The sequence below is a fragment of the Oncorhynchus clarkii genome, chromosome 17 (assembly GCF_045791955.1).
Source record: "Oncorhynchus clarkii lewisi isolate Uvic-CL-2024 chromosome 17, UVic_Ocla_1.0, whole genome shotgun sequence".
Classification (NCBI taxonomy): Eukaryota; Metazoa; Chordata; class Actinopteri; order Salmoniformes; family Salmonidae; genus Oncorhynchus; species Oncorhynchus clarkii.
The window spans coordinates 72,187,103-72,214,403 of NC_092163.1; the positions used below are offsets into that span (position 1 = coordinate 72,187,103).

Consider the following 27,301-nt stretch of genomic DNA (forward strand, 5'->3'; position numbering starts at 1 on the left):
TTTGAAATGATAGTTTCCGGATTCGACCATATTAATGACCAAAGTCTTGTATTTCTTTGTGTTATTATGTTATAATTAAGTCTATGATTTGTTATTTGATAGAGCAGTCTGACTCAGCGATGGTAGGCAGCAGCAGGCTCGTAAGTATTCATTCAAACAGCACTTTCGTGCATTTTGCCAGCAGCTCTTCGCAAGCACAGCGCTGTTTATGACTTCAAGCCTATCAGCCTAATGGCTGGTGTAACCGATGTGAAATGGCTAGCTAGTTAGCGGGGTGTGCGCTAATAGCATTTCAAATGTCACTCGCTCTGAGACTTGGAGTAGTTATTCCCCTTGCTCTGCAAGGGCCGCGGCTTTTGGGGATCGATGGGTAACGCTGGTTCGAGTGTGGCTGTTGTCGATGTGTTCCAGGTTCGAGCCCAGATAGGGGTGAGGAGAGGGACGGAAGCAATACTGTTACAATACTAAAGTGCCTATAAGAACATCCAATCGTCAAAGGTACTGTATATGAAATACAAATGGTATAGAGAGAAAAAGTCCTACAAATACTATCTTAACTACAACCTAAAATCTCTTACCTTGGAATATAAGTCTCATGTTTACAGGAACCACCAACTTTCATATGTTCTCATGTTCTGAGCAAGGAACTCAAACATTAGCTTTTCTACATGGCACATATTGCACTTTTACTTCTCCAACATTTTGTTTTTGCATTATTTAAACCAAATTGAACATGTTTCATTATTTATTTGAGGCTAAATGGATGTTTATTGATGTATTATATTATGTTAAAATAAGTGTTCATTCAGTATTGTTGTAATTGTAATTATTACAAATAAATAAATAAAACAATTGGCCGATTAATGGGTATCGGCATTTTTTGGTACTCCAATAATCGGTATCGTTATCGGTGTTGAAAAATCATAATCGGTCGACCTCTAGTTTGAGGCCACGGAAGGAGAGTTACATGGCATTGAAGCTTGTCTGGAGGTTAATTAAACACAGTGTCCAACAAAGGGCCAGAAGTATACAGAATGGTATCGTCTGCGTAGAGGTGGATCAGAGAATCCCCAGCAGCAAGAGCGACATCATTGAAGTATACAGAGAAAAGAGTCAGCCCGAGAATTGAACCCTGTGGCACCCCCATAGAGACAGCCAGAGGTCTGAACAACAGGCCCTCCGATTTGACACACTGAACTCTGTCTGAGAAGTAGTTGATGAACCAGGTGAGGCAGTCATTCGAGAAACGAAGGCTGTTTAGTCTGCCGATAAGAATATGGTGATTGACAGAGTCGAAAGCCTTGGCCAGGTCTATGAATACAACTGCACTGTATTGTCTCTTATTGATGGAGGTTATGATATTGTTCAGGACCTTGAGCGTGGCTGAGGTGCACCCATGACCAGCTTGGAAACCAGATTGCAATTATCTTGGAAACCAATTATCTTGGATTTATCGGTGGTGACAGTGTATCCTAGCCTCAGTGTAGTGGGTAGCTGGGAGGAGGTGCTTTTATTCTCCATGGAATTCTTTATTCTCCCAGAACCTTTTGGAGTTTGTGCTGCAGGATGCAAATTTCTGTTTGAAAAAGCTAGCCTTCGCATTCCTAACTGCCTGTGTATATTGGTTCCTATTGGTTGCATATCGCGGGGGCTATTCGATGCTAATGCAGTACGCCACAGGATGTTTTTGTGCTGGTCAATCAAATCAAATCAAATGTATTTATATAGCCCTTCTTACATCAGCTGATATCTCAAAGTGCTGTATAGAAACCCAGTCCTAAAACCACAAACAGCAAGCAATGCAGGTGTAGAAGCATGGTGGCTAGCAAAACTCACAAGAAAGGCCAAAACCTATGAAGAAACCTAGAGAAGAACCAGGCTATGAGGGGTGGCCAGTCCTCTTCTGGCTGTGCCGGGTGGAGATTATGTTCATAAATGACCAGCATGGTCAAATAATAATAATCACAGTAGTTGTCGAGGGTGCAGCAAGTCAGCACCTCAGGAGTAAATGTCAGTTGGATTTTCATAGCCGATCATTAAGAGTATCTCTACCGCTCCTGCTGTCTCTAGAGAGTTGAAAACAGCAGGTCTGGGACAGGTAGCACGTCCGGTGAAGAGGTCAGGGTTCCATAGCCGAAGGCAGAACAGTTGAATGGCAGTCAAGGCTGGAGTGAACCAAGGGCTATATCTGTTCCTGGATAAAAAAAAATGGAAACGTGCATGCTTATTTAAGATTGTGTGCAATACACTTTTAAAGAATAACCAGGCATCTTCTACTGACGGAATGAGGTCATTATCCTTCCAGGATAACCGGGCCAGGTCGATTAGAAAGGCCTGCTCACTGAAGTGTTTTAGGGAGCATTTGACAGTGATTAGGGGTGGTCATTTGACCGCAGACTCATTACGGACACAAGCAATGAGGCAGTGATCGCTGAGATCCTGGTTGAAGACAGCAGAGGTGTATTTGGAGGGCCGGTTAGTTAGGATGATATCTATGAGGGTGCCTGTGTTTACGGATTTGGGGTTGTACCTGGTAGGTTCATTGATCATTTGTGTGAGATTGAGGGCATTAAGCTTAGATTGTAGGATGGCCGGGGTGTTAAGCATGTCCCAGTTTAGGTCACCTAACAGCACAAGCTCTGAAGATAGATGGGGGGCAATCAATTCACATATGGTGTACATGGCACAGCTGGGGTCAGAATGTGGTCTATAGCAAGGGGCAATGGTGAGAGACTTGTTTCTGGAAAGGTGGGTTTTTAAAAGTAGAACCTAAAATTGTTTGGGCACAGACCTGGATAGTAAGACTTAACTCTGTAGGCTATCTCTGCAGTAGATTGCAACTCCGCACCCTTTGGCAGTTCTATCTCGTCGGAAAATGTTATAGTTAGGGATGGAAATGTCAGGGTTTTTGGTGGCCTTCCTAAGCCAGGATTCAGACACGGCTAGGACATCTGGGTTGGCAGAGTGTTTTATTGACTGCTAGAGCACAAACTTAGGGAGTAGACTTCTAATGTTAACATGCATGAAACCAAGGCTTTTACTGTTACAAATGTCAACAAATGAGAGCGCCTGGGGAATGGGAGTGGAGCTAGGCACTGCAGGGCCTGCCTTAACCTCTACATCACCAGAGGAGAAGAGGGGGAGTCGGATAAGGGTACGGCTAAAGGCTATAAAAACTGGTCATCCAGGTCGTTCGGAACAGAGAGTAAAAGGAGCAGGTTTCTGGGTAGAATAGATTCAAGGCATAATGCACAGACAAAGGTATGGTAGGATGTGAATACAGTGGAGGTAAACCCTGGCATTGATTGACGATGAGAAAGGTTTTGTCTCTAGAGACATCAATTAAACCAGGTGAGGTCACCGCATGTGTGGGAGGTGGGACAAGAAGGTTAGCTCAGGCATATTGAGCAGGGCTTGAGGCTCCACTGTGAAATAAGACAATAATCACTAACCAAAACAGCAATGAACAAGGCACATTGACATTGGGGAGAGGCATGCGTAGCATAGGTCTTTGTCCACAGGTGAAAAATGCTTTGCAGGCATCTTGTCACTCCTGGTGTTACTGTGGCAACACTGCTTCTTCCTGCTGTCCTTGTCCTCATCCCAGAGAGAAGAGAGTGATGAATCATGGGGATTAGTATAGCTGACTGAGCCATCTGTGACTATATCACATTAAGTAGGTGTGCTGCCAAGGTCTACTGTGCCCAATTTTTTATCCTCGCAGCCCCCCAATTCACAACAGGATAACCCATTAGATACGGTATGGTGCTCTCAAAGCAGCAACATAGTACCTACAATCAATTGGTCATATTTCGGCATAATAGCCAAGTACAGTATTTCCACCTTATCGCTTGGTATAATGTTGTAGCTACTTGGTCACATACATATGGTTAGCAGATGTTAATGCGAGTGTAGCTAAATGCTTGTGCTTCTAGTTCCGACTGTGCAGTAATATCTAACAAGTAATCTAACAATTTCACAACTACCTTATACACACAATTGTAAAGGAATGAATAAGAATATGTACATATAAATATATGGATGAGTGATGGCCGTGCGGCATAGGCAAGATGCAGTAGATGATACAGAGTACAGTATATACATATGAGATGAGTAATGTAGGGTATGTAAACATTATAAAGTTCCATTGTTAAAAGTGACTAGTGAGGGCCTCCCGGGTAGCGCAGTGGTTAAACCTCTTACTTCTACCCCCTCCTTTTTCGAAAATTCTGTTAAAAATCGCGCAACTTTTCAGCGTCCTGCTACTCATGCCAGGAATATAGTATATGCATATGATTAGTATGTGTGGATAGAAAACACTCTGAAGTTTATAAAACTGGTTAAATCACGGCTGTGACTATAACAGATCGTGTGTTTCATTGAAAAACGCAAGAAAAACTGCTCTCTGAAAGCTAAAAATAATTTCCATAAGTCACTTCCACGAGTTGTTAAAAGAGAACAGAATTTAATATCGACCTGCCTGCAATTCATACAAATTCCACACGATGTCGCCATTGTCGTCATTTTCAATTGAATTAATTGTTGGAAAATCCATCTATCTGGCATCCATTTTCCCAGTCTTCACCCGGATGTAGTTGATGAAGACATTAGCAGCCATTGATTTGCAAGCGAAGACCTATTGAAAATACATCGCCCTGTAATCATTTTGATAGATTATCAACGTTTACTAATACCTAAAGTTGGATTACAAAAGGATTTCGAAGTGTTTTGTGAAAGTTTATCGTCGACTTTTTTAATTTAAAAAAATTACGCAGCGTTTAAAAACGATGTTTTTTTCTGAATGACACAGCTTCCATACAAAGCTATTTTGGGTATATATGGACCGATTTAAACTAAAAAAAGACCCAATAGTGATGTTTATGGGGCATATAGGAGTGCCAAGAAAGAAGCTCGTCAAAGGTAATGAATGTTTTATATTTTATTTCTGCGTTTTGGGTAGCGCCGGCTACCGCAAAATCTGTTGTTTACGTGTCGTGCTGGCATTTTGGGGGTGCATGCTATCAGATAATAGCTTCTCATGCTTTCGCCGAAAAGCATTTTAAAAATCTGACTTGCTGGCTAGGTTCACAACGAGTGTAGCTTTAATTCAATACCCTGCTTGTGAATTTTGATCAAAGATTGAGTTGTAACGAGTACATTTAGCATTTAGCGTAGCGCATTTGCATTTCCAGGGGCATACTTGAGACGTCTGCGTCTCAAGTATGGTCAAGAAGTTAAGGGCGCTGTATTGCAGTGCCAGCTGTATCACCAGAGACTGGGTTCACGCCCAGGCTCTGTCGTAACCGGCCGCAACCGGGAGGTCCGTGGGGCGACGCACAATTGGCCTAGCGTCGCCCGGGTTAGGGAGGGCTTGGCCGGTAGGGATATCCTTGTCTCATTGCACACCAGCGACTCCTGTGGTGGGTCGGGCGCAGTGCGCGCTAACCAAGGTTGCCAGGTGCAATGTGTTTCCTCTGACACATTGGTGCGGCTGGCTTCCGGGTTGGATGCGCGCTGTGTTAAGAAGCAGTTGGTTGGGTTGTGTATCGGAGGATGCATGACTTCGTCTCTTCGTCTCTCCCGAGCCTGTACGGGAGTTGTAGCGATGAGACAGGATAGTAGCTACAAAAACAATTGGATACCGTGAAATTGGGGAGGAAAAAAGGGGTTAAAAAAAAGAAAGTGACTAGTGACATTTATAACATCCAATGTTTAATTATTAAAGTGGTTGTAGATTTGAGTCAGCGGGGCAGCTGCAGTATGTTGGCAGCTGCCACTGGATGGCTGTTTAACAGGCCTTGAGAAGCTTGAGAAGCTTTTTTCAAGTCTCTCGGTCCCCGCTTTGATGCACCTGTACTGACCTCGTCTTCTGGATGACAGTGGGGTGGCTCAGGTGGTTGTTGTCCTTGATGATCTTTTTGACCTTCCTGTGACATCGGGTGGTGTAGGTGTCCTGGAGAGCAGGTAGTTTGCCCCCGGTAATGTGTTGTGCAGACCTACCCTCTGGAGAGCCTTATGGTTGTTGGCGGAGCAGTTGCCGTACCAGGCGGTGATACAGCCAACAGGATGCTCTCAATTGTGCATCTGTAAAAGTGTGTTTTCGGTGACAAGCCACATTTCTTCAGCCTCCTGAGGTTGCTCCTTCTTCACCATGCTGTCTGTGTGGGTGGACAATTTCAGTTTGTCTATGATGTGTACGCCGAGGAACTTAAAACTTTACACCTTCTCTACTACTGTCCCGTGGATGTGGATAGGGAGGTGTTGTTTCCTGAAGTTGTTTTGTTGAGTGTGAGGTTATTTTCCTGACACTACAGTCCGAGGGCCCTCACCTCCTCCCTGTAGGTCGTTTCATCATTGTTGGTAATCAAGCCTACCACTGTAGTGTCGTCTGCAAACTTGATGATTGAGTTGGAGGCGTGCATGGGCATGCGGTCATGCGGTCACAGGGAGTACAGGAGAGGGCTGAGAACGCACCCTTGTGGGGCCCCAGTGTTGAGGATTAGCGGGGTGGAGATGTTGTTACCTACCCTCTCCACCTGGGGGCGGTCCTTCAGAAAGTCCAGGACCCAGTTGCACAGGGCGGGGTCGAGACCCAGGGTCTCGAGCTTAATGACGAATTTGGAGGGTACTATGGTGTTAAATGCTGAGCTGTAATCGATGAACAGCATTCTTACATAGGCATTCCTCTTGTCCAGATGGGTTAGGACAGTGTGCAGTTTGATTGTGATTGCGTCGTCTGTGGACCTATTGGGGCAGAAAGCAAATTGGAGTGGGTCTAGGGTGTCAGGTAGGGTGGAGGTGATCTGATCCTTGACTAGTTTCTCAAAGCACTGCATGATGGCGGAAGTGAATGCTACGGGGCGATAGTCATTTAGCTCAGTTACCTTAGCTTTCTTGGGAACAGGAACAATGGTGGCCCTCTTGAAGCATGTGGGAACAGCAGAATGGGACAGGGATGGATTGAATATGTCCTTAAACACACCAGCTTGCTGGTCTGTGCATGCTCTGAGGACACGGCTAGGTTTGCCGTCTGGGCCGGCTGCCTTGCGAGGGTTAATAACACGTTTAAATGTTTTACTCACGTTGGCTATGGTGAAGGAGAGCCTGAAGGTTTTGGTAGTGGGCCGTGTCAGTTGCACTGTATTGTCCTCAAAGCGAGCAAAGAAGTTGTTTAGTTTGTCTGGGAGCAAGACGTCGGTGTCCCCGGCGGGGCTGGTTTTCTTTTTGTAATCCGTGATTGACTGTAGACCCTGCCACATACGTCTCGTGTCTGAGCTGTTGAATTGTGACTCTACTTTGTCTCTCTACTCACACTTAGCTTGTTTGATTGCCTTGCGGAGGGAATAGCTACACTGTTTATATTTGGTCATGTTTCCGGTCACCTTGCCATGATTAAAAGCAGTGGTTCGCGCTTTCAGTTTTGCGCAAATGCTGCCATCAATCAATGGTTTCTGGTTGGGGAAGGTTTTAATAGTCAACATTGGTACAATATCACAGATGCACTTGCTAATAAACTCGCTCACCACATCAGCGTATTCATCAATGTTGTTGTTCGCCGCAATGCGGAACATATCCCAGTCCACGTGATCAAAGCAATCTTGAAGCGTGGAATCAGATTCGTCAGACCAGCATTGAATAGACCTGAGCACGGGTGTGTCCTGTTTTAGTTTCTATCTATGGACTTACCCACTAAACCAGTGTCCACCTTGTATTAACAGACTTCTGCTCAGGTACGCGTTAGGTGAAACAGCATTGTGTCCTTGTTGTTTTGATGAATGAGTCTTGCGCTGCTCAACAAAGAGGAGAGCAGAGGTGATTCAATAGAGTTGAAGTGAATTGTGTCCTACAGGAAGGTACTATATTGTTTTAGCCATTCCCATCCTTGGCCACCGTGCTGAACGTTATTGTAAGGAAAGGTCAGAGTTAATCATTCTCAGCTGGTTCTAGTTTAATTGGACAGTTAATATTGTGCCTGCCCTGCAGACCACGAAAGAGCAGTCGTTACGTAATATGGTAGCAGTGGCCTAGAAAGGGGAGGGCGTTGAAAAACATTGTGAAAATAGCTGAAGCAAGACTGGGGCATTTGGAATCGAGTACACTGTTAAATCAGCCCAGATTGACCAACCTTTCATGTAGCACGTCATCCACAATGCATGTCATGAGTATGTAATGTGGCTTCAGAACGCCAAGTCAAAAAGACTGATCATCCATTATGGGATTTAAAGGAGAACATGATTCATCCTTGATTCATTATTTCTATTAGTGACTACTGCAGTGAAAGACTCCGCAGATCATAACATAGTGACTGCAGTGAATCTCTGATGTTAAACAGTACAGGCTTATCAGTTCCTCCCACATGCTCTTTCTCTGAAATGCAGACAGGCACTCAGACGGGACAGCAGAGATTACTGAGTGTAAACTGAGGTTCTGGCAGAGATAACAAACACAGTGTCTCATATGTACGCACACACGAACACACACCTGGCTGCCTCTCACATGACCCCTACAATAAAAATGTTAAATTCAGAAAATTCAAGAATTCCTAAATCTGAATTTCGATTATTTTTCTTCATTGATTGAACTGAAATGGAATTGACTTCAACACTGTGTTTACCATTGTGACCATACAAATATAATTTTTCCATTTGCAGAATACTTCATATCTCAATGGTTATGTCCCTATGTCCTTATGCAGCTCCGCACCGATGCTGAGAAGCGCTCCCTGGTGGAGAGTGGCCTGTCCTGGTACAGTGAGGATGCCAAGGCCGCACGCAAGATGGACGGGGGCAGCTACGAAACTGGGAGCCTCAAGACCGAGACCCCCAGCAAGTGGAGGAAGTCCTCGAGACCCATGGAGGGTGCTAGTGAGGACGCAGGGGTCAAAGGGGAACTGAGGAAGCCCCAGATCCTGGGTCAGCCAGGGAACTTTAATAAGAAGGGGCGCCACCCTCCTGTGGGCGTGACCTCACCCATTACCCACACCTCTCAGAGCGTGCTCAAAGTGGCAGGTCAGATTGAATAACATGTGTTATCTCTATCTCTGTCTCTCTCTCGTTCTGCCCTCTCGCTCTGCCTCTCTTGCTCTGCCTCTCTCGCTCTGCCTCTCTCGCTCTGATTCTCTCGCTCTAAGGTCTTTCTCCCCTCTCTCTCTCAATTCAATTCAGTGTGCTTTTTATTGTCATGATGTAACAATGTACGTATTGCCAAAGCTTACTTTGAAGATTTACAATATTAAAATAATTAATAATAATAATCAACAGTAACAACAATAACCAAGGGTCAAAATAACCATACATTGAACAATAACAATAAGCATAAAGGACATGTCCAATTTGCTTGGTCTGTCAGACACTGTCCCTGATCTTACGGCCGGCCGGCAGCAATGTAGTGCGCTGCCAACCCACAGCTCTGTGTCCCCGACCCAACAGCACATATAGCCTATCCTCATCAGAGAGGTCTTTGAAACATTGAATAAGGGGAAATGAAACTCTCTGTCTCGGGTTCTGCTGTAGTGAAGTGGTTGCACAGCCTTTGTTTTCCTGTGTCTACCCTTCTCAATGGCAAGCCTGTACTTTCTCAAGTTTTATTTAATTTTAAATTTAAATATATTTTAATCCCATTTTCTCCCTAATTTCGTGATATCCAATTAGTAGTTACAGTCTTGTCCCATTGCTGCTTCTCGGGAGAGTCAAAGGTCGAGAGCCGTGTCCTCCAAAACACGACCCAGCCAAACCCCCCGGTTGCGGCCCGGCTGCGGTAGAGCCTGGACTCAAACCAGGATCTATAGAGGCACAGCTAGCACTTTTATGCAGTGCCCAACACCACTGCCCCACTTGGGAGGCCCCCATCAAGGGTTTTTCTAAGATTTTGATCAGTAACCATGGTCAAATAGTTTGCCACGGTGTATCCAATGGGCCAGATTTAGGGCCAGATAGCACAGCATTTTGGTTTGTGCTTGTGTTTCCCAATAAATAATGAGGTTTTGTTTGGACTGTGTTGTAATTTGTTTTGATCTGAATGACTGGAAGTTCTGGTCCTGAGGCTTCAGTGCGTTAGTAGAACAGGTTTGTGAACTCAGCCCCAGGACCAGCTGGATGAGGGGACTATATTTTTTGCTCAGCTCTTGGTATTGCAGGGCTTGGTAATGATATGAGAGGGGGTCACTGTATTTTAGATGTTTCTAAAACTGAATTGCTCTTTTTGGAGTTTATTAGTGGATATTGGCCTAACTCTGCCCTGCATGCATTGTTTGTAGTTTTCCTCGGGACACGTAGGAGAATCTTACAGAACTCTGCATGCACGTTTCAATGGGGTTTTTGTCCCATTGGTTGAAATATTGTTTTGCAAGTTGACCCCACACCTAGCTGCCATAAAGTGCAATTGGTTCAATCACACATTCAATTTGAGTTAGTTTTTTAATGGCGTAGAATGCCCTGCTTGTTATGTCTCTCAGTTCATTCACTGCATCATTAATGTGCCCAGTTGAGCTTATTTTTAAACCTAAGTAATTGTAGTGTGTGCAGTACCATATATATTCTGTACCAATTGTGAACTTTGGTCTAATTCCCTGAGATCTGGATCTTCTCTGGAAAATCATTTATTTTAGTATTTTGGGTGTTTACTGCCAGGGCCCACGTCTCTCCCTCTCTCTCTCTCTCTCTCTACACTATACACCTTGCTGTTGGTCCAGTCCTGTTGAGTTGGGAGTAATTTAGCAATTTGATGATTATATTGAAATCATTATTCCAAGTGACTGCTATACAGGAAAGGGTTTTTACTGCTTGCATTCATAAAGAGTGTGTTTGTGTTAAAGTAGAAGTATGAATGGCGTGACATCTTCGGGGGAGGAAACATGATTGTTAACTTGTTTTGCAAGATATCTTTGTCGTCCATAACCTCCCCTAAATGGATTCCACATGGAGAGTAGCCACGGCCAGCAGATATCTGCTTGATACCAAATGAAATGTTGAAAGTCTGTGCCAGAGTTTGATTGGAAGGCCTAGTACTGTACAAGAACACTGAGAAGAAATGCCAGTGTATTCCATACAGAACAAGGATCATCTCTTTGGGTTTCTCTCTTGGTTAATCTTCCCATGCTTCTTATCAAAGACAAACTCACTGTAAAACACTGTCTGTGAAGCATTCTTTGTCTTATATCTCCCTCTCTAACTTTGAGGATCAGCTGTCAGAGCAGCTTACCGATCACTGTACCTGTAGACAGCCAATCTGTAAATAGCACACCCAACTACCTCATCCCCATATTGTTATTTATCTTCTTGTTCTTTTGCACCCCAGTATCTCTACTTGCACATCATCATCTGCACATCTATCACTCCAGTGTTAACGCTAAATTGTAATTATTTCGCTTCTATTGTCTATTTATTGCCTTACCTCCCTACTGTTCTACATTTGCACATACTGTACATATATTTTTTTCAATTGTGTTATTGACTGTACGTTTGTTTATGTGTAAGTCTGTGTTGTTGTTTTTGTCGCACTGCTTTGCTTTATCTTGGCCAGGTCGCAGTTGTAAATGAGAACTTGTTCTCAACTGGCCTACCTGGTTAAATGAAGGGGGAAAAATGTATAATGAATTTGAACATATTTTCGCTCCATACCTGAGTTTGAGGACTACAGATACCACATTAAACTTTATGGGCAGTATCAGTAGGAAAAGGACATTTAAACAGCAACAAAATGTTTCCTTTCCAACAGTACAAAGTGCAGTATGGCATTTCAAATGGCGGGTGTGTGACTTTTTTCTTAATGAACTCTTTTTTTTTAAATCATATTTTTCTCTGATTCATAGTTCAAGTAAAAATGCATATTTTTCAGACTAAGACGTAGTAGCAAGAGTGTGCAGCAGTGGAGGCTGCTGAGGGGAGGATGGCTCTTTATAATGGCTGTAATGGAGTACAATGGCTGGAATTGAGTGAATGGAATGGTATCACACAATTTCCATACCATTCCATTCACTCCATTTCATCCATTATTATGAGCCGTCCTCCCCTCAGCAGCCTCCACTGGTGTGCAATGTAGTGCATTACCTTTTATTCAGCCTAAAGCCAGTTCTTTGGATCTATTGTTTGCTAGTAATGAAATGCAGCGGATTACAATGATGTGTAGTGACTCATCCATCTGATCACAGCAATAATGTTGTGTTTAGGGGTTATTTAATTCCTCGCAATCTAATTATGATTGAACAATAGAGGAAACAATCAAACTGCAGTTCAATTTCCTGACTGATGCAATTTATTGTAATGCCCTCGACCGCTTATTCGTCTGATTAATGTGGCTGATTAGGAGGCTCTATGTTTTTTGGCATCATTCTCTGGGCTGAAAATGCAGTCTTGTGATATTCCCAAACAGACACTATTTTCTTTTTTAATTTTCCCAATCAGTTATGCTGCTTTACATGTCTGATTGTATCTTGAATTCCATTGACGGTGTCCAATTTAGGCTATGTCACATGGGAAAGACTGGCAGCTATTTTACTGCTCTTTGCTTTTGCTTTCTTAACTAACCTTCACCTTTTCTCCCTGACTGAGTGACATGCACTGTTACTTTATAACGCCTCTGTTATTCCTGAAGAGTCTATTGACGCGCCCGTTCGTCAATCTAAGTAACATAATTTAAACAAATAGCCATTAAAATGTGTCAGTTTAAGCTAGAGAAATAATTTTCCATGGGCAGCAGGAAATCACTTTCCATGGATTTTCAATCCACCGCATCCGCTGATATCATCCTTCCACACCTGCGGTGGAAGGTGGCCGGGATACAGAGGTGTTTGTCAGACCATGAGACATCCAGAAAATCAGCCTTCTGATGAAAATGTCTTTAGCGTCCGAACAGTTTGCCCTACAAAACTAAAATGACCACTCTATGGAAAGATGAGACCCACACGATCACAATGGGAAGTCGGTTCAGCCGATGTGACAGCTTCTGTCTGCAGGTACCGAACCGTTTGGGCTACAAACTATTAATGATCCCACTATGGAAAGGGGATATTCTGCTTTTACAACCCTCACAAATGTCATGAGACTCATCTGAAGGAAACCCGGGACTTGTGTAAAAAGCGAATGGGAGTATGAAGGTAGTGTTGTAACAAAAAAAAGGGGTTAAATATGTGTCTAAAAAACAAAAATATTTCCTGAGCTTTCTTGTATCTCCTAAATATAGGACAGACACTCCTTATGATCCTTCCTTATGATCGTTTTTTTACTGTCTGTATTGCCATTTATGAATGTGTTTGTTCTGTCTGTTTTGCCATTTATGAATGTGTTTGTTATTCAATGTGTGTCTATGAGCTATAGTATAGTAATAAATACCAAATTAAATAAAACAAATGTATACCTACAGGGGTCCTAAAATGATCCATGGTGTGACCATCTTAAAACAATTTCATATGTTAGCTTAGTCGACCCCCCAATAATGCATGCATTTATAAATGTGTCTGAAAAACATTTTTGTGACTTGTACATGTCAAGTTTCCAGAATAATATGAATGCACAAGTTACAGAGTGCGATTAATAAAAACTAAGCCTTTCCCTAATTGTGTCAGTCACCAAAGTATTTGCCCATTGCATTTCATTACGTCTTGGTCAAGGGCCCAGTTTGTCACACAGACATGTCTGCAGTACCTCTGAGATGTTTGTGGCTGTATGTTGGTGACTAGTTGTCTTCATCTAGGGAACATTAACCATCTCTAAGTAAATACACATGTTTCTTGTTATATACAGCTGCTTTTATGTGACCAAGTAGCCATTAAGCCATAGGGTACGGTTCTGGTCGTCCAACATTAGTAATGATGCTGTCATCCACATCCAGCCAGTTGACTGATGCTTTATTTCACTCTTGATCTATATGCAATGGTCCACTTTCAGCTCCATTCATTATTACAGTTGGTAGCTGACTAATCATAACTAATGATAATGGTATGGTTGAATCTAATCTCTCTCAATTCAAGGGCTTTATTGGCATGGGAAACATATGTTAACATTGCCAATGCAAGTGAAGTAGATAATAAACAAAAGTTAAATAAAACTTTTTTTTTACATTAAACATTACATTCACAAAAGTTCCAAAAGAATGAAGACATGTATCTCTCTCTCTCTCTGCAGCACCAAAGAGTGACCACAGGGCGGTGGACAAGACAAAGATGTCTGTGAAGGCTGCTGGGCTGCAGCGATCTCGTTCTGACGCCGGGAGGGATCATCTTCCGCAGCACCGGGAACTCCGCAAGCCCCCATCCGGCCTGGTCAAGCCCTCTGCCGGGGCCTCGTTCGGCTACAAGAGGCTCCCGACCACCAGCACTGCCACCGTAATGACAGCAGGGGGCAGTACCATATCTGGTGGCTCTGCCACCTTGGGCAAGATGCCCAAGTCTTCTGGCATCCCAGTGAAGCCTCTGGGAGTTGGAGGAGGAGGAGGAAGAGGGGGACGTAAGAATAGCTTTGACGCCACCGGCAGTGAGGAGGGGGGCTTCCTAGGGCCCAGCGCCCGTAACAGCCTCCAGTACCGCAGCCTGCCACGCCCCGCCAAGTCCAGCACCCTCAGCCTGATCGGCCGCCCTGGGTCGGCCCGGCCCGCCAGCAGCTGCATGGACCCCGGCCTGCTCAGCCTGAAGCCTATCTCCATTGCCTGCCCCGGCCCCAGGGGGAAAGAGACTGGCAGTGGAAGCACTAAGGGGGCCAGTCGAGGAGGGAGCACAGGCCCTGTCAACCAGACAGACAGGGAGAAGGAGAAGGAGAGGGCTAAGGCCAAGGCAGTGGCGTCTGATATGGGCTCCCTGTGTGGCTCTCTGAAGATGGCAGACTGTCAGGGTGATTCTACTGGGGAGACTAGCGCCAAACTGCATGGGCTGCGTAGGGCCAGCAGCAGCAAATACCCTGAGCTCTCATCACCCACCACTCAGAGGTAAAGTCACCATCCAGATACATTACTACAGTACATTAAAATTGTGCAATTTTTAGTTACAGTACTCCTTTTGCGGTGGTTTGGGGTTTATAGAACCAGCTACATATATTACTCTGTTAGTGTCGACCCAGTTTGCTCAGCTGAATGTTCTAAGATATTTTAGGAAGAGTTACTGTGTAATTTTTTTAACTACTCAAACCGCTTTATAGACATAAGAGAACAACACAGCAAGAAAACAAGTCACTGTCATTTTGCGTGCCGTGTTTTCATGTCTTTTTCATGCCAGGCCTGAGAACAAGTCCAGAAAAGCAGGGTCTCTGGAGCCTTCACGGTTCTGGATGGTGCTGGATCTGACATTCTGTGTCTCATGTCTAATTCATAGGATGCTGAGCTGCAAATCTCTGGGTCGGCCTCCCAGCCTGGCACACCTGGACAAGGTCAACTCCAACAGCCTGGACTCGTGCGTGACCATTCAGGACCTCCCTCCTAAAGTGCCCCCCTACTCCAAGCTCCAGGACCTGGCTGGGTCCGTGCCACGCAGCACCATCCCCCGGGGCCTCACCCCCAGCCCAGCACCCATCCTGCACCTCGACTCCCCCAGCTGCTACCCCAACCAGACCCTGTCCATGGGCGGCTCTCCGCTGCTCTACCCCAAACTGTCTGGCCTACACCGCAGCATGGAGTCACTTCCCCTCACCATGAGTGTTCCTCCCAGTGGAGGATATATCCGGGCAGAGTCCAGAGACAGGGACAGGGACAGCTACAGAGACAGGGACAGGGAGGAGACGAGGAGCACGGGGACCTGGGGTGCTGGGAGCAGGACCTCCCTCAATCTCCCAGACAGGTGGGTCTAGACAGGAGCAAGACCCTGATGATGAGGTGGAATAGGTTTCGGAACCCTGTACTTCACCAGTCAGTATCTGTATGTAGGAACATACTATGATCAAACTGTTGCCATCTTTCTACTGCATCTGAGATATTATTAATAACAAGATGTTCTACTATCATTGATTGTTTGATTGCAGAAAAGGTAATTATTGTTGTCTTGTTATTTCTCTACAAGTTTGCAAACAGACAGGAACACCTTACCCAAGAAAGGATTAGGGTATGTCAAGTAAGTTTTTCATTGTTTTATGACACATTTGCTGTATCCAATGTACAAATGATGTAGTATATTTTTCTCGTCCGAGGCACATGTTTAATTGTTGCTTTCTTCTCCATGCCCTGCTCCAGTCGCTACAGCTCTGGTCTGTCAGAGGATCAGTCGGAGGGGAAGGAGAGGCGTCACTCTCACACCGCAGTGAGCCTGATGGAGAGCGAGAGCCCCCCTCAGCTGCCATCGCCCACCCACATTCCCCACCTCTCCTCTGGCAAGGCTGTCCTCACTAACGTGGGTGAGTCTCAGTCTACTGCACCTTTATCCATCCACAGCCCTGCAGGTCTGAAGACTAACTGGAACTCTAAACTCTCATTCAGACTAATCTTCCTGCTGGTCTGTATTTCAACACAGATACATTTGAAAGGTTTAAGGCACAGGTTGAAAGCAGCAGTAACAGCCCGGCAGCAGCGGATGCATTTACTTTGAGTCCGTGTGATGTTAGTCGTGTTGAATTATAGAAACACATAACGCTCCTTTAGTATGAGCCTGTGAATACAGTAAATGTGTATCCACTGAAGTACATTAATACCCTGTTGACGTTATAGTTCCTGTGAATACACTAAATGTGTATCCACTGAAGTACATTAACACCCTGTTGACGTTATAGTTCCTGTGAATACAGTAAATGTGTATCCACTGAAGTACATTAACACCCTGTTGATGTTATAGTTCCTGTGAATACAGTAAATGTATATCCACTGAAGTACATTAACACCCTGTTGACGTTATAGTTCCTGTGAATACAGTAAATGTATATCCACTGAAGTACATTAACACCCTGTTGACGTTATAGTTCCTGTGAATACAGTAAATGTGTATCCACTGAAGTACATTAACACCCTGTTGACGTTACAGTTCCTGTGAATACAGTAAATGTGTATCCACTGAAGTACATTAACACCCTGTTGACGTTATAGTTCCTGTGAATACAGTAAATGTGTATCCACTGAAGTACATTAACACCCTGTTGACGTTATAGTTCCTGTGAAAACAGTAAATGTATATCCACCGAAGTACATTAACACCCTGTTGACGTTATAGTTCCTGTGAATACAGTAAATGTATATCCACCGAAGTACATTAACACCCTGTTGACGTTATAGTTCCTGTGAATACAGTAAATGCATATCCACCGAAGTACATTAACACCCTGTTGACGTTATAGTTCCTGTGAATACAGTAAATGTATATCCACCGAAGTACATTAACACCCTGTTGACGTTATAGTTCCTGTGAATACAGTAAATGTATATCCACCGAAGTACATTAACACCCTGTTGACGTTATAGTTCCTGTGAATACAGTAAATGTATATCCACCGAAGTACATTACACCCTGTTGACGGTATAGTTCCTGTGAATACAGTAAATGTGTATCCACTGAAGTACATTAACACCCTGGTGACGTTATAGTTCAGAAATGGTTCTAATCATATTCAGAACTAATCAAGTTACATAGTTAAATATTTATTTTATAGTTAAGATTTGGATGTGTCAGTAAAATGTGATGATCTCTTATATGTGTACTGATGAAGCGTGAATAGGCAGGAGATATAAAAGACGCTCTGAGTAAAGCAATGCTATGTATGTGTATACATACTGTATATCACTTTAACTGTTTGTGGAACCTGAGTGTCTCCTTACACTGAGTCATCAGGGTGAGGTTCCCCTCGGGAGTGTGTGTGTGTGTCGGTGTTTGCGTGTGAGTGACTGAGTGTGAGTGAGTGCAGGTATGTGTGAGTGAGTGCAGGTATGTATGAGTGTGTGAGTATGTAGTGTACGTGCGTGCCTCATACAGTTTCTGTGCCAGCCTGCCTCTTACTCATGCCAACCTTCCTGCCCTCCCAGTTGCCCCCATCCCGAGCGGTGCCCCCAGGATAACCCGCTCCAACAGTATCCCCACCAACGACATGTCCTTCGACCTGTATGGCACCTCTCCACTGGGCAGCACCATGTCACTGGCCGACCGGCCCAAGAGCATGATGCGCTCTGGATCCTTCCGCGAGCCTGGGGATGACTGTGAGACAGCTAGCACATGTAAGTAACCTGTATACAAATATATCATTCCATTTCTAAAGCTGGCCTATATGGCTCCATTTCTATGGCTATCCCTATGGCTCCATTTCTAAAGCTGGACCCTATGGCTCCGTTTCTATGGCTAGCCTTATGGCTCCATTTCTAAAGCTGGACCCTATGGCTCCGTTTCTATGGCTAGCCCTATGGCTCCATTTCTAAAGCTGGACCCTATGGCTCCGTTTCTATGGCTATCCCTATGGCTCCATTTCTAAAGCTGAACCCTATTCGCTCTGTTTCTATGGCTAGCCTTATGGCTCCATTTCTAAAGCTGGACCCTATGGCTCCGTTTCTATGGCTAGCCCTATGGCTCCATTTCTAAACCTGGAACCTATGGCTCCGTTTCTATGGCTAGCCCTATGGCTCCATTTCTAAACCTGGAACCTATGGCTCCATTTCTATGGCTAGCCCTATGCCTCCATTTCTAAAGCTGGACCCTATGGCTCCTTTTCTATTGCTAGCTCTATGGCTCCATTTCTAAAGCTGGACCCTATGGCTCTGTTTCTGTTGCTAGCCCTTTGACTCCATTTCTATGGCTGGCCCATGTTGGCTTATCCTTCTTCTACTGAGGCTCTCAGTTAATAAAGAAACCAGGTTTGAGGTAAGCTCCATTTCAATTCAGGAAATTCATTGAAATTCCAATAGCGAAGGTGGATAAAGATGTCATACTATCATTTATTACGTCTTCGTTTGATCACTATCCAGACTTTTTAAACTACTGCGTGATATGGTTCAATGTGCCTATAAATCAGCACCCGTGCCCGTGTTGAAGCTTGAATTGGGATTATGTATATTGTGCAAATGACCATACAACAACATTGTAACGGAGAGCACTGTACAATACGGAGAATTTAGAAAATGTGGCGTTTGTGGTGGGTACATGGGGACCGCCATCTTTATGCACCTTCACCATTTCCATTTGAGTGACTGTTGAGTTTTCATGACTTGAGATTTCTATTTACTCACTCCCTGAATCGACTAAAGGGAAACTGATCTTATTCCAACCCTGTGGAACACATTCCCGTGATGTTGCAGGCCCCCAGCCTAGACTACCCTCTAATGGTCTCCTTGAGGCTGTGTTCTCAATACAGAGAGAGAGAGGAAGCGAGAGAAAGAGAGAGTGCCTCCATGTTAGATGTGCGTTATGTAAAGGTGTAATGAGGTGACCCAGTTTTCTCTGTCACTCCTCTATAATCATTCATCTCTTCTTCAACATTGTCAGCGTTGAGTTATGTTTTATGTTGTTTTCTATGAAGTACTTATATACTGCCACAGGTCAACTGTAATTCATACCTTGTTGTATATGTATCTACACTCACAGTAGCAGGTTTACTGGCTATAAAGTATTTTTTTTACAAATCTGAATACGATAGATTTATCACTTTGTAGCATATTCTGTGAAGTGTGAATATGGCATATGTCAGTATTAAACCATGTTGAATGATTCTGCTCTCTCTGTCTCTTTCTGTGTTTTTTCTCTCTACCCATTTCAGTCCATGGCTCTGTCCTCTCCTTGGCATCAAACACTTCATCCAACTATTCCTCGGTGAGTACTATACTTATTAAATCATCCAGAAACAGTTATTGGGCTCAGCTGTTGTGTGCCTACAGGATATACTTTCACGATTATAACAGTTGGTCCCTTCACAATGACATGACTGTGTGTGATATAGGCCTGGCCTGCCAACTGTAGAAATACAACCATGTAGTGTTTCTCTCTTGGATTAAAAACATGCCTGAAGTGAGGTGTGCCATGCCATGAGGTGTGACATGTTGTGCCATGTCATTGATGAGTTCCAGAGCTGTCAACGACAACTTTTTACCGCAAAACATGGGCTTTTCTCTCCTTTTCCAACTTTGTCCATGGTTTATAGATTACTTCATTGTTTACCCAGCTCTTTACCATTATGTTTACATTATATGTATGTTTATATAAAGGGGTTTGACTGCTACTGATACACAAACACATGCCAGATAACAATTCACAATTGGTGTCCTTATATAATTCCCATAGGCCAGGGGTCCCCAATATAAGCCAGGGATCGCCAATATAGGCCAGGGGTCCCCAATATAGGCCAGGGGTCCCCAATATAGGCCAGGGGTCCCCAATATAGGCCAGGGCTCCCCAATATAGGCCAGGGTTCCCCAATATAGGCCAGGGGTCCCCAATATAGGCCAGGGGTCCCCAATATAGGCCAGGGGTCCCCAATATAAGCCAGGGGTCCCCAATATAGGCCAGGGGTCCCCATTATAGCATAGGGGTCCCCAATATAAGCCAGGGGTCCCCAATATAGGCCAGGGGTCCCCAATATAGGCCAGGGGTCCCCAATATAGGCCAGGGGTCCCCAATATAAGCCAGGGGTCCCCAATATAGGCCAGGGGTCCCCAATATAGGCCAGGGGTCCCCATTATAGGCCAGGGGTCCCCAATATAGGCCAGGGGTCCCCAATATAAGCCAGGGGTCCCCAATATAGGCCAGGGGTCCCCAATATAGGCCAGGGGTCCCCAATTACATTCAGCCACGGGCCAATTTTTCCTTGAATAGATGGTCCAGAGGGCAGAACCTAGTTTTAAATCATTTGTACACTGCAAGTTGACCGCAAGACACCCAAACAGATATCGTTTTATAGGGATACGATCACATATGCCTATCTATTTATGCGTAGGAATACTTGGGAACACATTTCCTAAATTAAAATCACTTTAACCTGATTTCCTGGTGAGTTTATGGTCTTTTCATGTCCAACAACGAAAAGTATTAAAACAATTATAATAATTCCCGCAGGCCGAATTTGGGTAACCCTGCTATTCTACCCTGCTTTTACCCTGCTGAACTCCTATAGGATGCAGTCTGAACCCATTACCCTCTGTAAACCCAGGATAGTGCCTTCAACCTAAGGCCAGACTTACAGAGCTACTGTGAAACTACCTTAACCAACCGTATCATCCACTGCCCCCAAGTTCACTCTCCCAAGTTCACTCTCCCAAGTTCTCTCTCCCAAGTTCTCTCTCCCAAGTTCTCTCTCCCAAGTTCTCTCTCCCAAGTTCTCTCTCCCAAGTTCACTCTCCCAAGTTCACTCTCCCAAGTTCACTCTCCCAAGTTCACTCTCCCAAGTTCTCTCTCCCAAGTTCTCTCTCCCAAGTTCTCTCTCCCAAGTTCTCTCTCCCAAGTTCTCTCTCCCAAGTTCTCTCTCCCAAGTTCTCTCTCCCAAGTTCACTCTCCCAAGTTCACTCTCCCAAGTTCTCTCTCCCAAGTTCTCTCTCCCAAGTTCTCTCTCCCAAGTTCACTTTCCCAAGTTCTCTCTCCCAAGTTCTCTCTCCCAAGTTCACTCTCTCTCTTTCTTGTTGTTTCTTCTTTCCGTCCTACTATGCTGCTCTCTAAGACCGAGGAGCGGATACAAGGAGAGGTAAGGCTGATCTGCTGTTCCACTCTCACCTTGTCTTCATCTTCCAAATATCATCTCATTCGCTTTCGTCCATCCGTACTGTTCACGTCCATCCATTCAGGGCTTTAGGATCTGAAACATTGTTGTTTTCCAGTGTTTTGAATTGATTTATTTAGCATGTTCAGAGTAACTCGACATGCAGTGATATTGCTATACAGCAACCATGTGTCTATTGTTTTTCATCAAGTTTCCTAGTTTATAATCTCATCCTCTCCCATCCGGAAAACTTTATATGAATTTACATTTTTTATAAGCTTACTTTGTGTCATGCACCTTACCCAGCCAAAACCCAATGCCATATATCACCATACAGTGTAAGGTGCTTTGAGATGTGGGGAAAAGCACAGTATGGAGTTATGTTAAATTATATGTTTTCCTGCACTGCCTGTCTAAAGGACCTTGTTGTTGTCATTTTCTTCACAGCAAATCCGCAAGCTGAGACGCGAGCTGGAGAACTCCCAGGAAAAAGTGGCCAACCTGACTACCCAGCTGTCTGCCAACGTATGTAGAACATGCTTCTCACGTTTCAACCTCGGAGCCTCTATATGGTGGCCATATTTGTTTCTGGGGTTATCTAGTCTTGAGTTGCTAGGCGCACGTTGCATTGTTATGTAGCCTAAGTCTGGCCAAATCAAAACTATGGTACTGTATGCTATTATTTTATGGTAGGCTAAATGACAATGGAGTTGGCTAAAGCAGCAAACCGGTCTGGCTAGAATGGACATGAAGCTTCTTATGATGGGATTAAGGGCAGCCATTTTGGTCAGGGAGTTGGTCAACCATGGTTTGCCTGTGCTGTGATAAGATATTCTCCAAAATCATGAATTTGAAGAATGTATCTGCACTGTATGTTTGTTAGCTAACTAGGCAGCCAGTTTTAGAGGAATAATTCCATACATTTTTCAAATTAACTGCCAATATGCCAACATTCAAACAATGCAGTCAATCCGCAGCCATACACTGACTGAAATCATCTGATGATAAGACTTAGATTTAGGACTTGGGTGGCAGGTAGCCTAGTGGTTAGAGTGTTTGGCCAGTAACTGAAAGGTTGCTAGATTGAATCCCCAAGCTGACAAGGTATAAGTCTAACAAGGCATTTAACACACTGTTCCTAGGTCGTCATTGTAAATAAGAATTTGTTTTTAACTGACTTGCCTAGTTAAATAAAGATTAAATAAAAAAAATAGACAAGTTGTAAATGCAACAAGTACTGATATTGTATTATATAATAACACTCACAGCTATCCAAGAAAACAAAATGTTGAACATTTATGGTCTGTATAATTATATGACAATATTTTAGGTTATATTATATTATTATATTACACAATCTCTGATATATCACATGCCTTTTATTTTCTTGCATAAATCAAATCTGGATTATGCCTCTACTGCTAATCATTTCTATTAGACTGGGTTTGGATTTCTCCCTGGCTGTCTGTCATTTTCACCTCATTTATTATGTGCCTATGACACACCTTTGTTCCACCATGATTCCATGATGTTCTACCATGATTCTATTAGGATTGATTGTGAGAGTCTCCGTCAATAGCAGCCTCACAACTTGTCCCATACTACGGTAGCAGCATCCATAACAAACCCATTTCTTAATGTCTGTTTTGGGACATACATTATGATGGATGGATGTCTCTGGATGCCAGACATTATTAATTATAAAACATGAGAGGTGATGATGGGGTTTTTGCCACACTAGCCAACACAAAAACCATGTCTGAAAAATGATGATATATTGATAAAGATATTATGAAGCTATTTAGAGTGCCTGAATCGTCAGGCGTTGATTACTCTGATGTTGAGCTACGATAGGAAAACATGCCGTAGAGGGTGAGATCAGAAATGGTGCTGGCTGTGATAGAGGCATAAATCTATCTGTGACTTTATTGCCCAGTGTTGAAAGCATAGAATGCAATCTAACTCGCTGACCAAAAACCACTCAATGATAATGTTAATAATTCTATAGTTGTGTATTGGTTAGTTAGAGTTTGGTTCCAGAGTTTTCCCTGGCCATGTGACCTTACTAGGACAAATCCCCTGGCCATAGTTGTAGTCACTGTGCAGGTAGGTAACCATAACCTCTCCTGGAGGGGCTATTCCTGCACTCCTTGGCCCAGTCATAGCTGAACGAGATGGAGGATAAAGTTGGCCCATGCCAGCCATAATGAACCCTACTAGAGGCTGGCTGTGGCCCCAGCGCAGTACCCATACCTAGGGAGTGAGTAACACCAGTGATAGTGGTTGAGATTTATGAACCCTAGGCACTACAGGGGAGTACATTATCAACGCTGCACCCCCACCACGTTATCAAGCCCTTCTCTCCCCTGTACTGACACAACCTCTTCTACTCTCTCTGTACTCCGCCTCCACACCCCATCTGCCCCTCACCCCTATCAACCTCCTTCCCGCCCCTCTCCTCACCTCTCTTTACCTCAGCCTGACACTCCTGCTATCAGATGCTTCATACAGTATATTACATGTGTTAAGAGAGTGAGTGAAATTCTGCCGCCATGCACTGTATTTGTTGAAAGAGACCATTTTCTCAAGGCTGTGGAGATACCAGTCTAAAACCAAAACTTTCTTTTCAGGAAATTCACTTGATTACTATGTGTTGCATGTTGTTTTAGCAAGTCAAAGTCCACTACAGTACTAACACTATCCATTGGCAAGACCCTTTAACATGCTCCAACCCTCTGACCTGAGTATGTTACTGATACTGTGTGATTGAATGTGAGATGAACACAGACCTTGGTTCAGTAATAATACATTCATTAACAGTATTTATAAACAACTAATAAAAAAATATAGTATCATATTATTGAATATGTTTTGCTTCAGCCCTTACCCACTGTGTTGTTATCTTTATCATGTGTTAAATTGTAGGATGTTGCTCTTAACTGTAGTTGATTATTACTGTAATTTGTAATAATTGATATTGAATAGCCAGCCCTCTGGCCCAATGTCTGTGTCTGTGTGTGTCTAGGTTGTGCGTGCGTGTGAATGTGTGCAAATAGTGTGACCCCACCTAATGCCACTGTCCATCTCTCCTCCACTGTTGGCTGTATTGACTGCTGGTTCTGGAATCTCTGCTGCCCCCTGCCTGCTGGCCGCTGACCCACACCTCTGGATACTGGGTGTAGCAGCTAGGACAGGTTTGTTGGAATGTCTGTTGCTTCCAGATCCCTCCTCCGTTCTTCGCTGTCACATGATTCTTTGATCGCCCATCCCGTCCCGCTTGACTGACAGGCTAACCCGGTGATACGGTTCCTGTCTGAGTCACTGTGTGGTGCCGCCAGCTAGGTCTCGACATCTACCTTGAAGCATGTCTATAATAGCATAAAAAAAGCAGACATTGAATATCCCTTTTAGCATGGTGAAGTTATTAAATCCACTTTGGATGGTGTATTAATACACCCAGTTACTTGAAAGACACAGGCATACTCCTTAGCTCAGTTGCCGGAGACAAAGGAAACTGCTCAGGGATTTCACCATGAGGCCCATTTAAAACCAAAATACTAACCTAAATAACATAGTGAAATGAAGGTAGCTTGTACAGAATACAAATACTCTGAAACATGCATCCTGTTTGCAATAAGGCACTAAAATAAAAAAATAAAAATGTGGCAAAGAAATGAAATGTATGTCCTGAATATAAATTGTTTGGGGAAAAAATCCAACACAACACGTCACTGAGTACCACTCTTCATATTTTCAAGCATGGTGGTGGCTGCATCATGCTATGGGTATGCTTTTCATTGGCAAGGACTGGATAGTTTTTAAGGATAAAAATAAACAGAATAGAGTTAAGCACAGGCAAAATCCTAGACGAAAACCTGGTTCACTCTGCTTTCCAACACACACAGGGAGATGAATTCACCTTTCAGCAGGACAATAACCTACAACAAAAGGCCAAATATATTCTGGTGTTGCTTACCAAGATGACATTGAATGTTTCTGAGTGGTGTAGTTACAGGTTTGACTTAAATGGTCTTAAAAATCTATGGCAAGACTTGAAAATGGCTGTCTAGCAATGATCAACATCCAACTTGACAGAGCTTCAAGCTTAAAAAAATAATAATGAGCAAATATTGTAAAGTCTGGGTGTGCAAGGCTCTTAGAAACTTACCCAGGAATAGTCAGAGCTGTAATCACTGACAATGGTGATTCTAACATGTATTCACTCAGGGTTGTGAATACATATTTAAATTAGATATTTCTGTACTTCATTTGCTAAAAATTCTAAAAATGTGTTTTCACTTTGTTATTATGGGGTGTTGTGTGCAGATGGGTGAGAAATATATTAATGTAATCCATTTTGATTTCAGGCTGTAACACAACGACATGTGGAATAAGTCAATGTGTATGAGTACTTTCTGAAGACACTGTATCTACAAATACCATATAAGTGAAAACATCTGGCTGTAGATATTGTTACCATATTAAATTGCAGCCACACACACCACTATGCGAGTTCATTTTAGCCACTAAGCAGATGCTCTCATCTAGAGCGATTTACAGGAGCAATTAGGGTTAAGTGCCTTGCCTAAGGGCACACCAACAGATTTTTCACCAAGTCAGCTCAGGGATTCCAACAAGCAACCTTTCGGTTACTGGCCCAATGCTCTTAACCGCTAGGCTTTCTGCCACCGTTCAGAAAGGTCTCCCATGCTACTGTACACAAGGTTGGAGAGGCCTGTGCCCTAGTACTATACTCCAGTCATCCCTCGCTCGCCCTCCCCCTCCTCTCCTCCATTTCTTTCATCTTCCTCACCTTCCACAGCTGTCCAAACCTTCACCACTCCCGCTCCTCCTGGAGAAGGCCATTTGCTTGATGTGTAGTATGCCTGTGGTGCAGTGACTCACCTCTGTGTCCTCTCTCTCTCTCCCTCCCTCTCCACCAACTCTCTCTTTACCCTATCTCTCTCTCTCTCCCCTCCCTCTCTACCACCTCTCTCTTTACCCTATACCCTCTCTCTCTCTCTCTCTCTCTCTCTCTCTCTCTCTCCCTCCCTCTCTACCACCTATTCTCTTTACCCTCTCTCTCTCTCTCTCTCTCGCTCTCTCTCTCTCTCTCTCTCTCTACCACCTCTCTCTTTACCCACCTCTTCTCTTTCTCTCTCTCACCCTCCCTCTCTACCACCTCTCTACCCTACCTCTTCTCTCTCTCTCTCTCTCTCTCTCTCTCTCTCTCTCTCTCTCTCTCTCTCTCTCTCTCTCTCTCTCTCTCTCCCTCCCTCTCTACCACCTCTCTCTTTCTCCCTCTCTCTCTACCACCTCTCTCTTTACCCACCTCTTCTCTTTCTCTCTCTCACCCTCCCTCTCTACCACCTCTCTACCCTACCCTCTCTCTCTCTCTCGCTCTCTCTCTCTCTCTCTCGCTCTCTCTTCTCTCTCTCTCTCTCTCTCTCTCTCTCTCTCTCTCTCTCTCTCTCTCTCTCTCTCTCTCTCTCTCTCTCTCTCTCTCTACCACCTCTCTCTTTACCCTCTCTCTCTACCACCTCTCTCTTTACCCACCTCTTCTCTTTCTCTCTCTCACCCTCCCTCTCTACCACTCTCTCTTCTCTCTCTACCTCTCTCTCTCTCTCTCTCTCTCTCTCTCTCTCTCTCTCTCTCTCTCTCTCTCTCTCTCTCTCTCTCTCTCTCTCTCTCTCTCTCTCTCTCTCTCTCTCTCTCTCTCTCTCTCTCTCTCT

General features: G+C 44.0%; 1 protein-coding gene across 1 annotated transcript in view; it reads left to right on the forward strand.

Annotated features, from left to right (window-relative positions):
- Positions 1-27,301, forward strand: part of LOC139371381 (neuron navigator 1-like) — a 119,422-nt gene that overhangs the window by 72,406 nt on the left and 19,715 nt on the right. The window contains exons 7-16 of the mRNA XM_071111747.1: positions 8,696-9,008; positions 14,121-14,916; positions 15,299-15,760; positions 15,980-16,030; positions 16,150-16,310; positions 17,923-18,111; positions 19,641-19,693; positions 21,531-21,554; positions 22,017-22,094; positions 24,755-24,763. Coding sequence (XP_070967848.1) covers positions 8,696-9,008; positions 14,121-14,916; positions 15,299-15,760; positions 15,980-16,030; positions 16,150-16,310; positions 17,923-18,111; positions 19,641-19,693; positions 21,531-21,554; positions 22,017-22,094; positions 24,755-24,763 — 2,136 coding nt within the window. The remainder of the gene's footprint in view (positions 1-8,695; positions 9,009-14,120; positions 14,917-15,298; positions 15,761-15,979; positions 16,031-16,149; positions 16,311-17,922; positions 18,112-19,640; positions 19,694-21,530; positions 21,555-22,016; positions 22,095-24,754; positions 24,764-27,301) is intronic.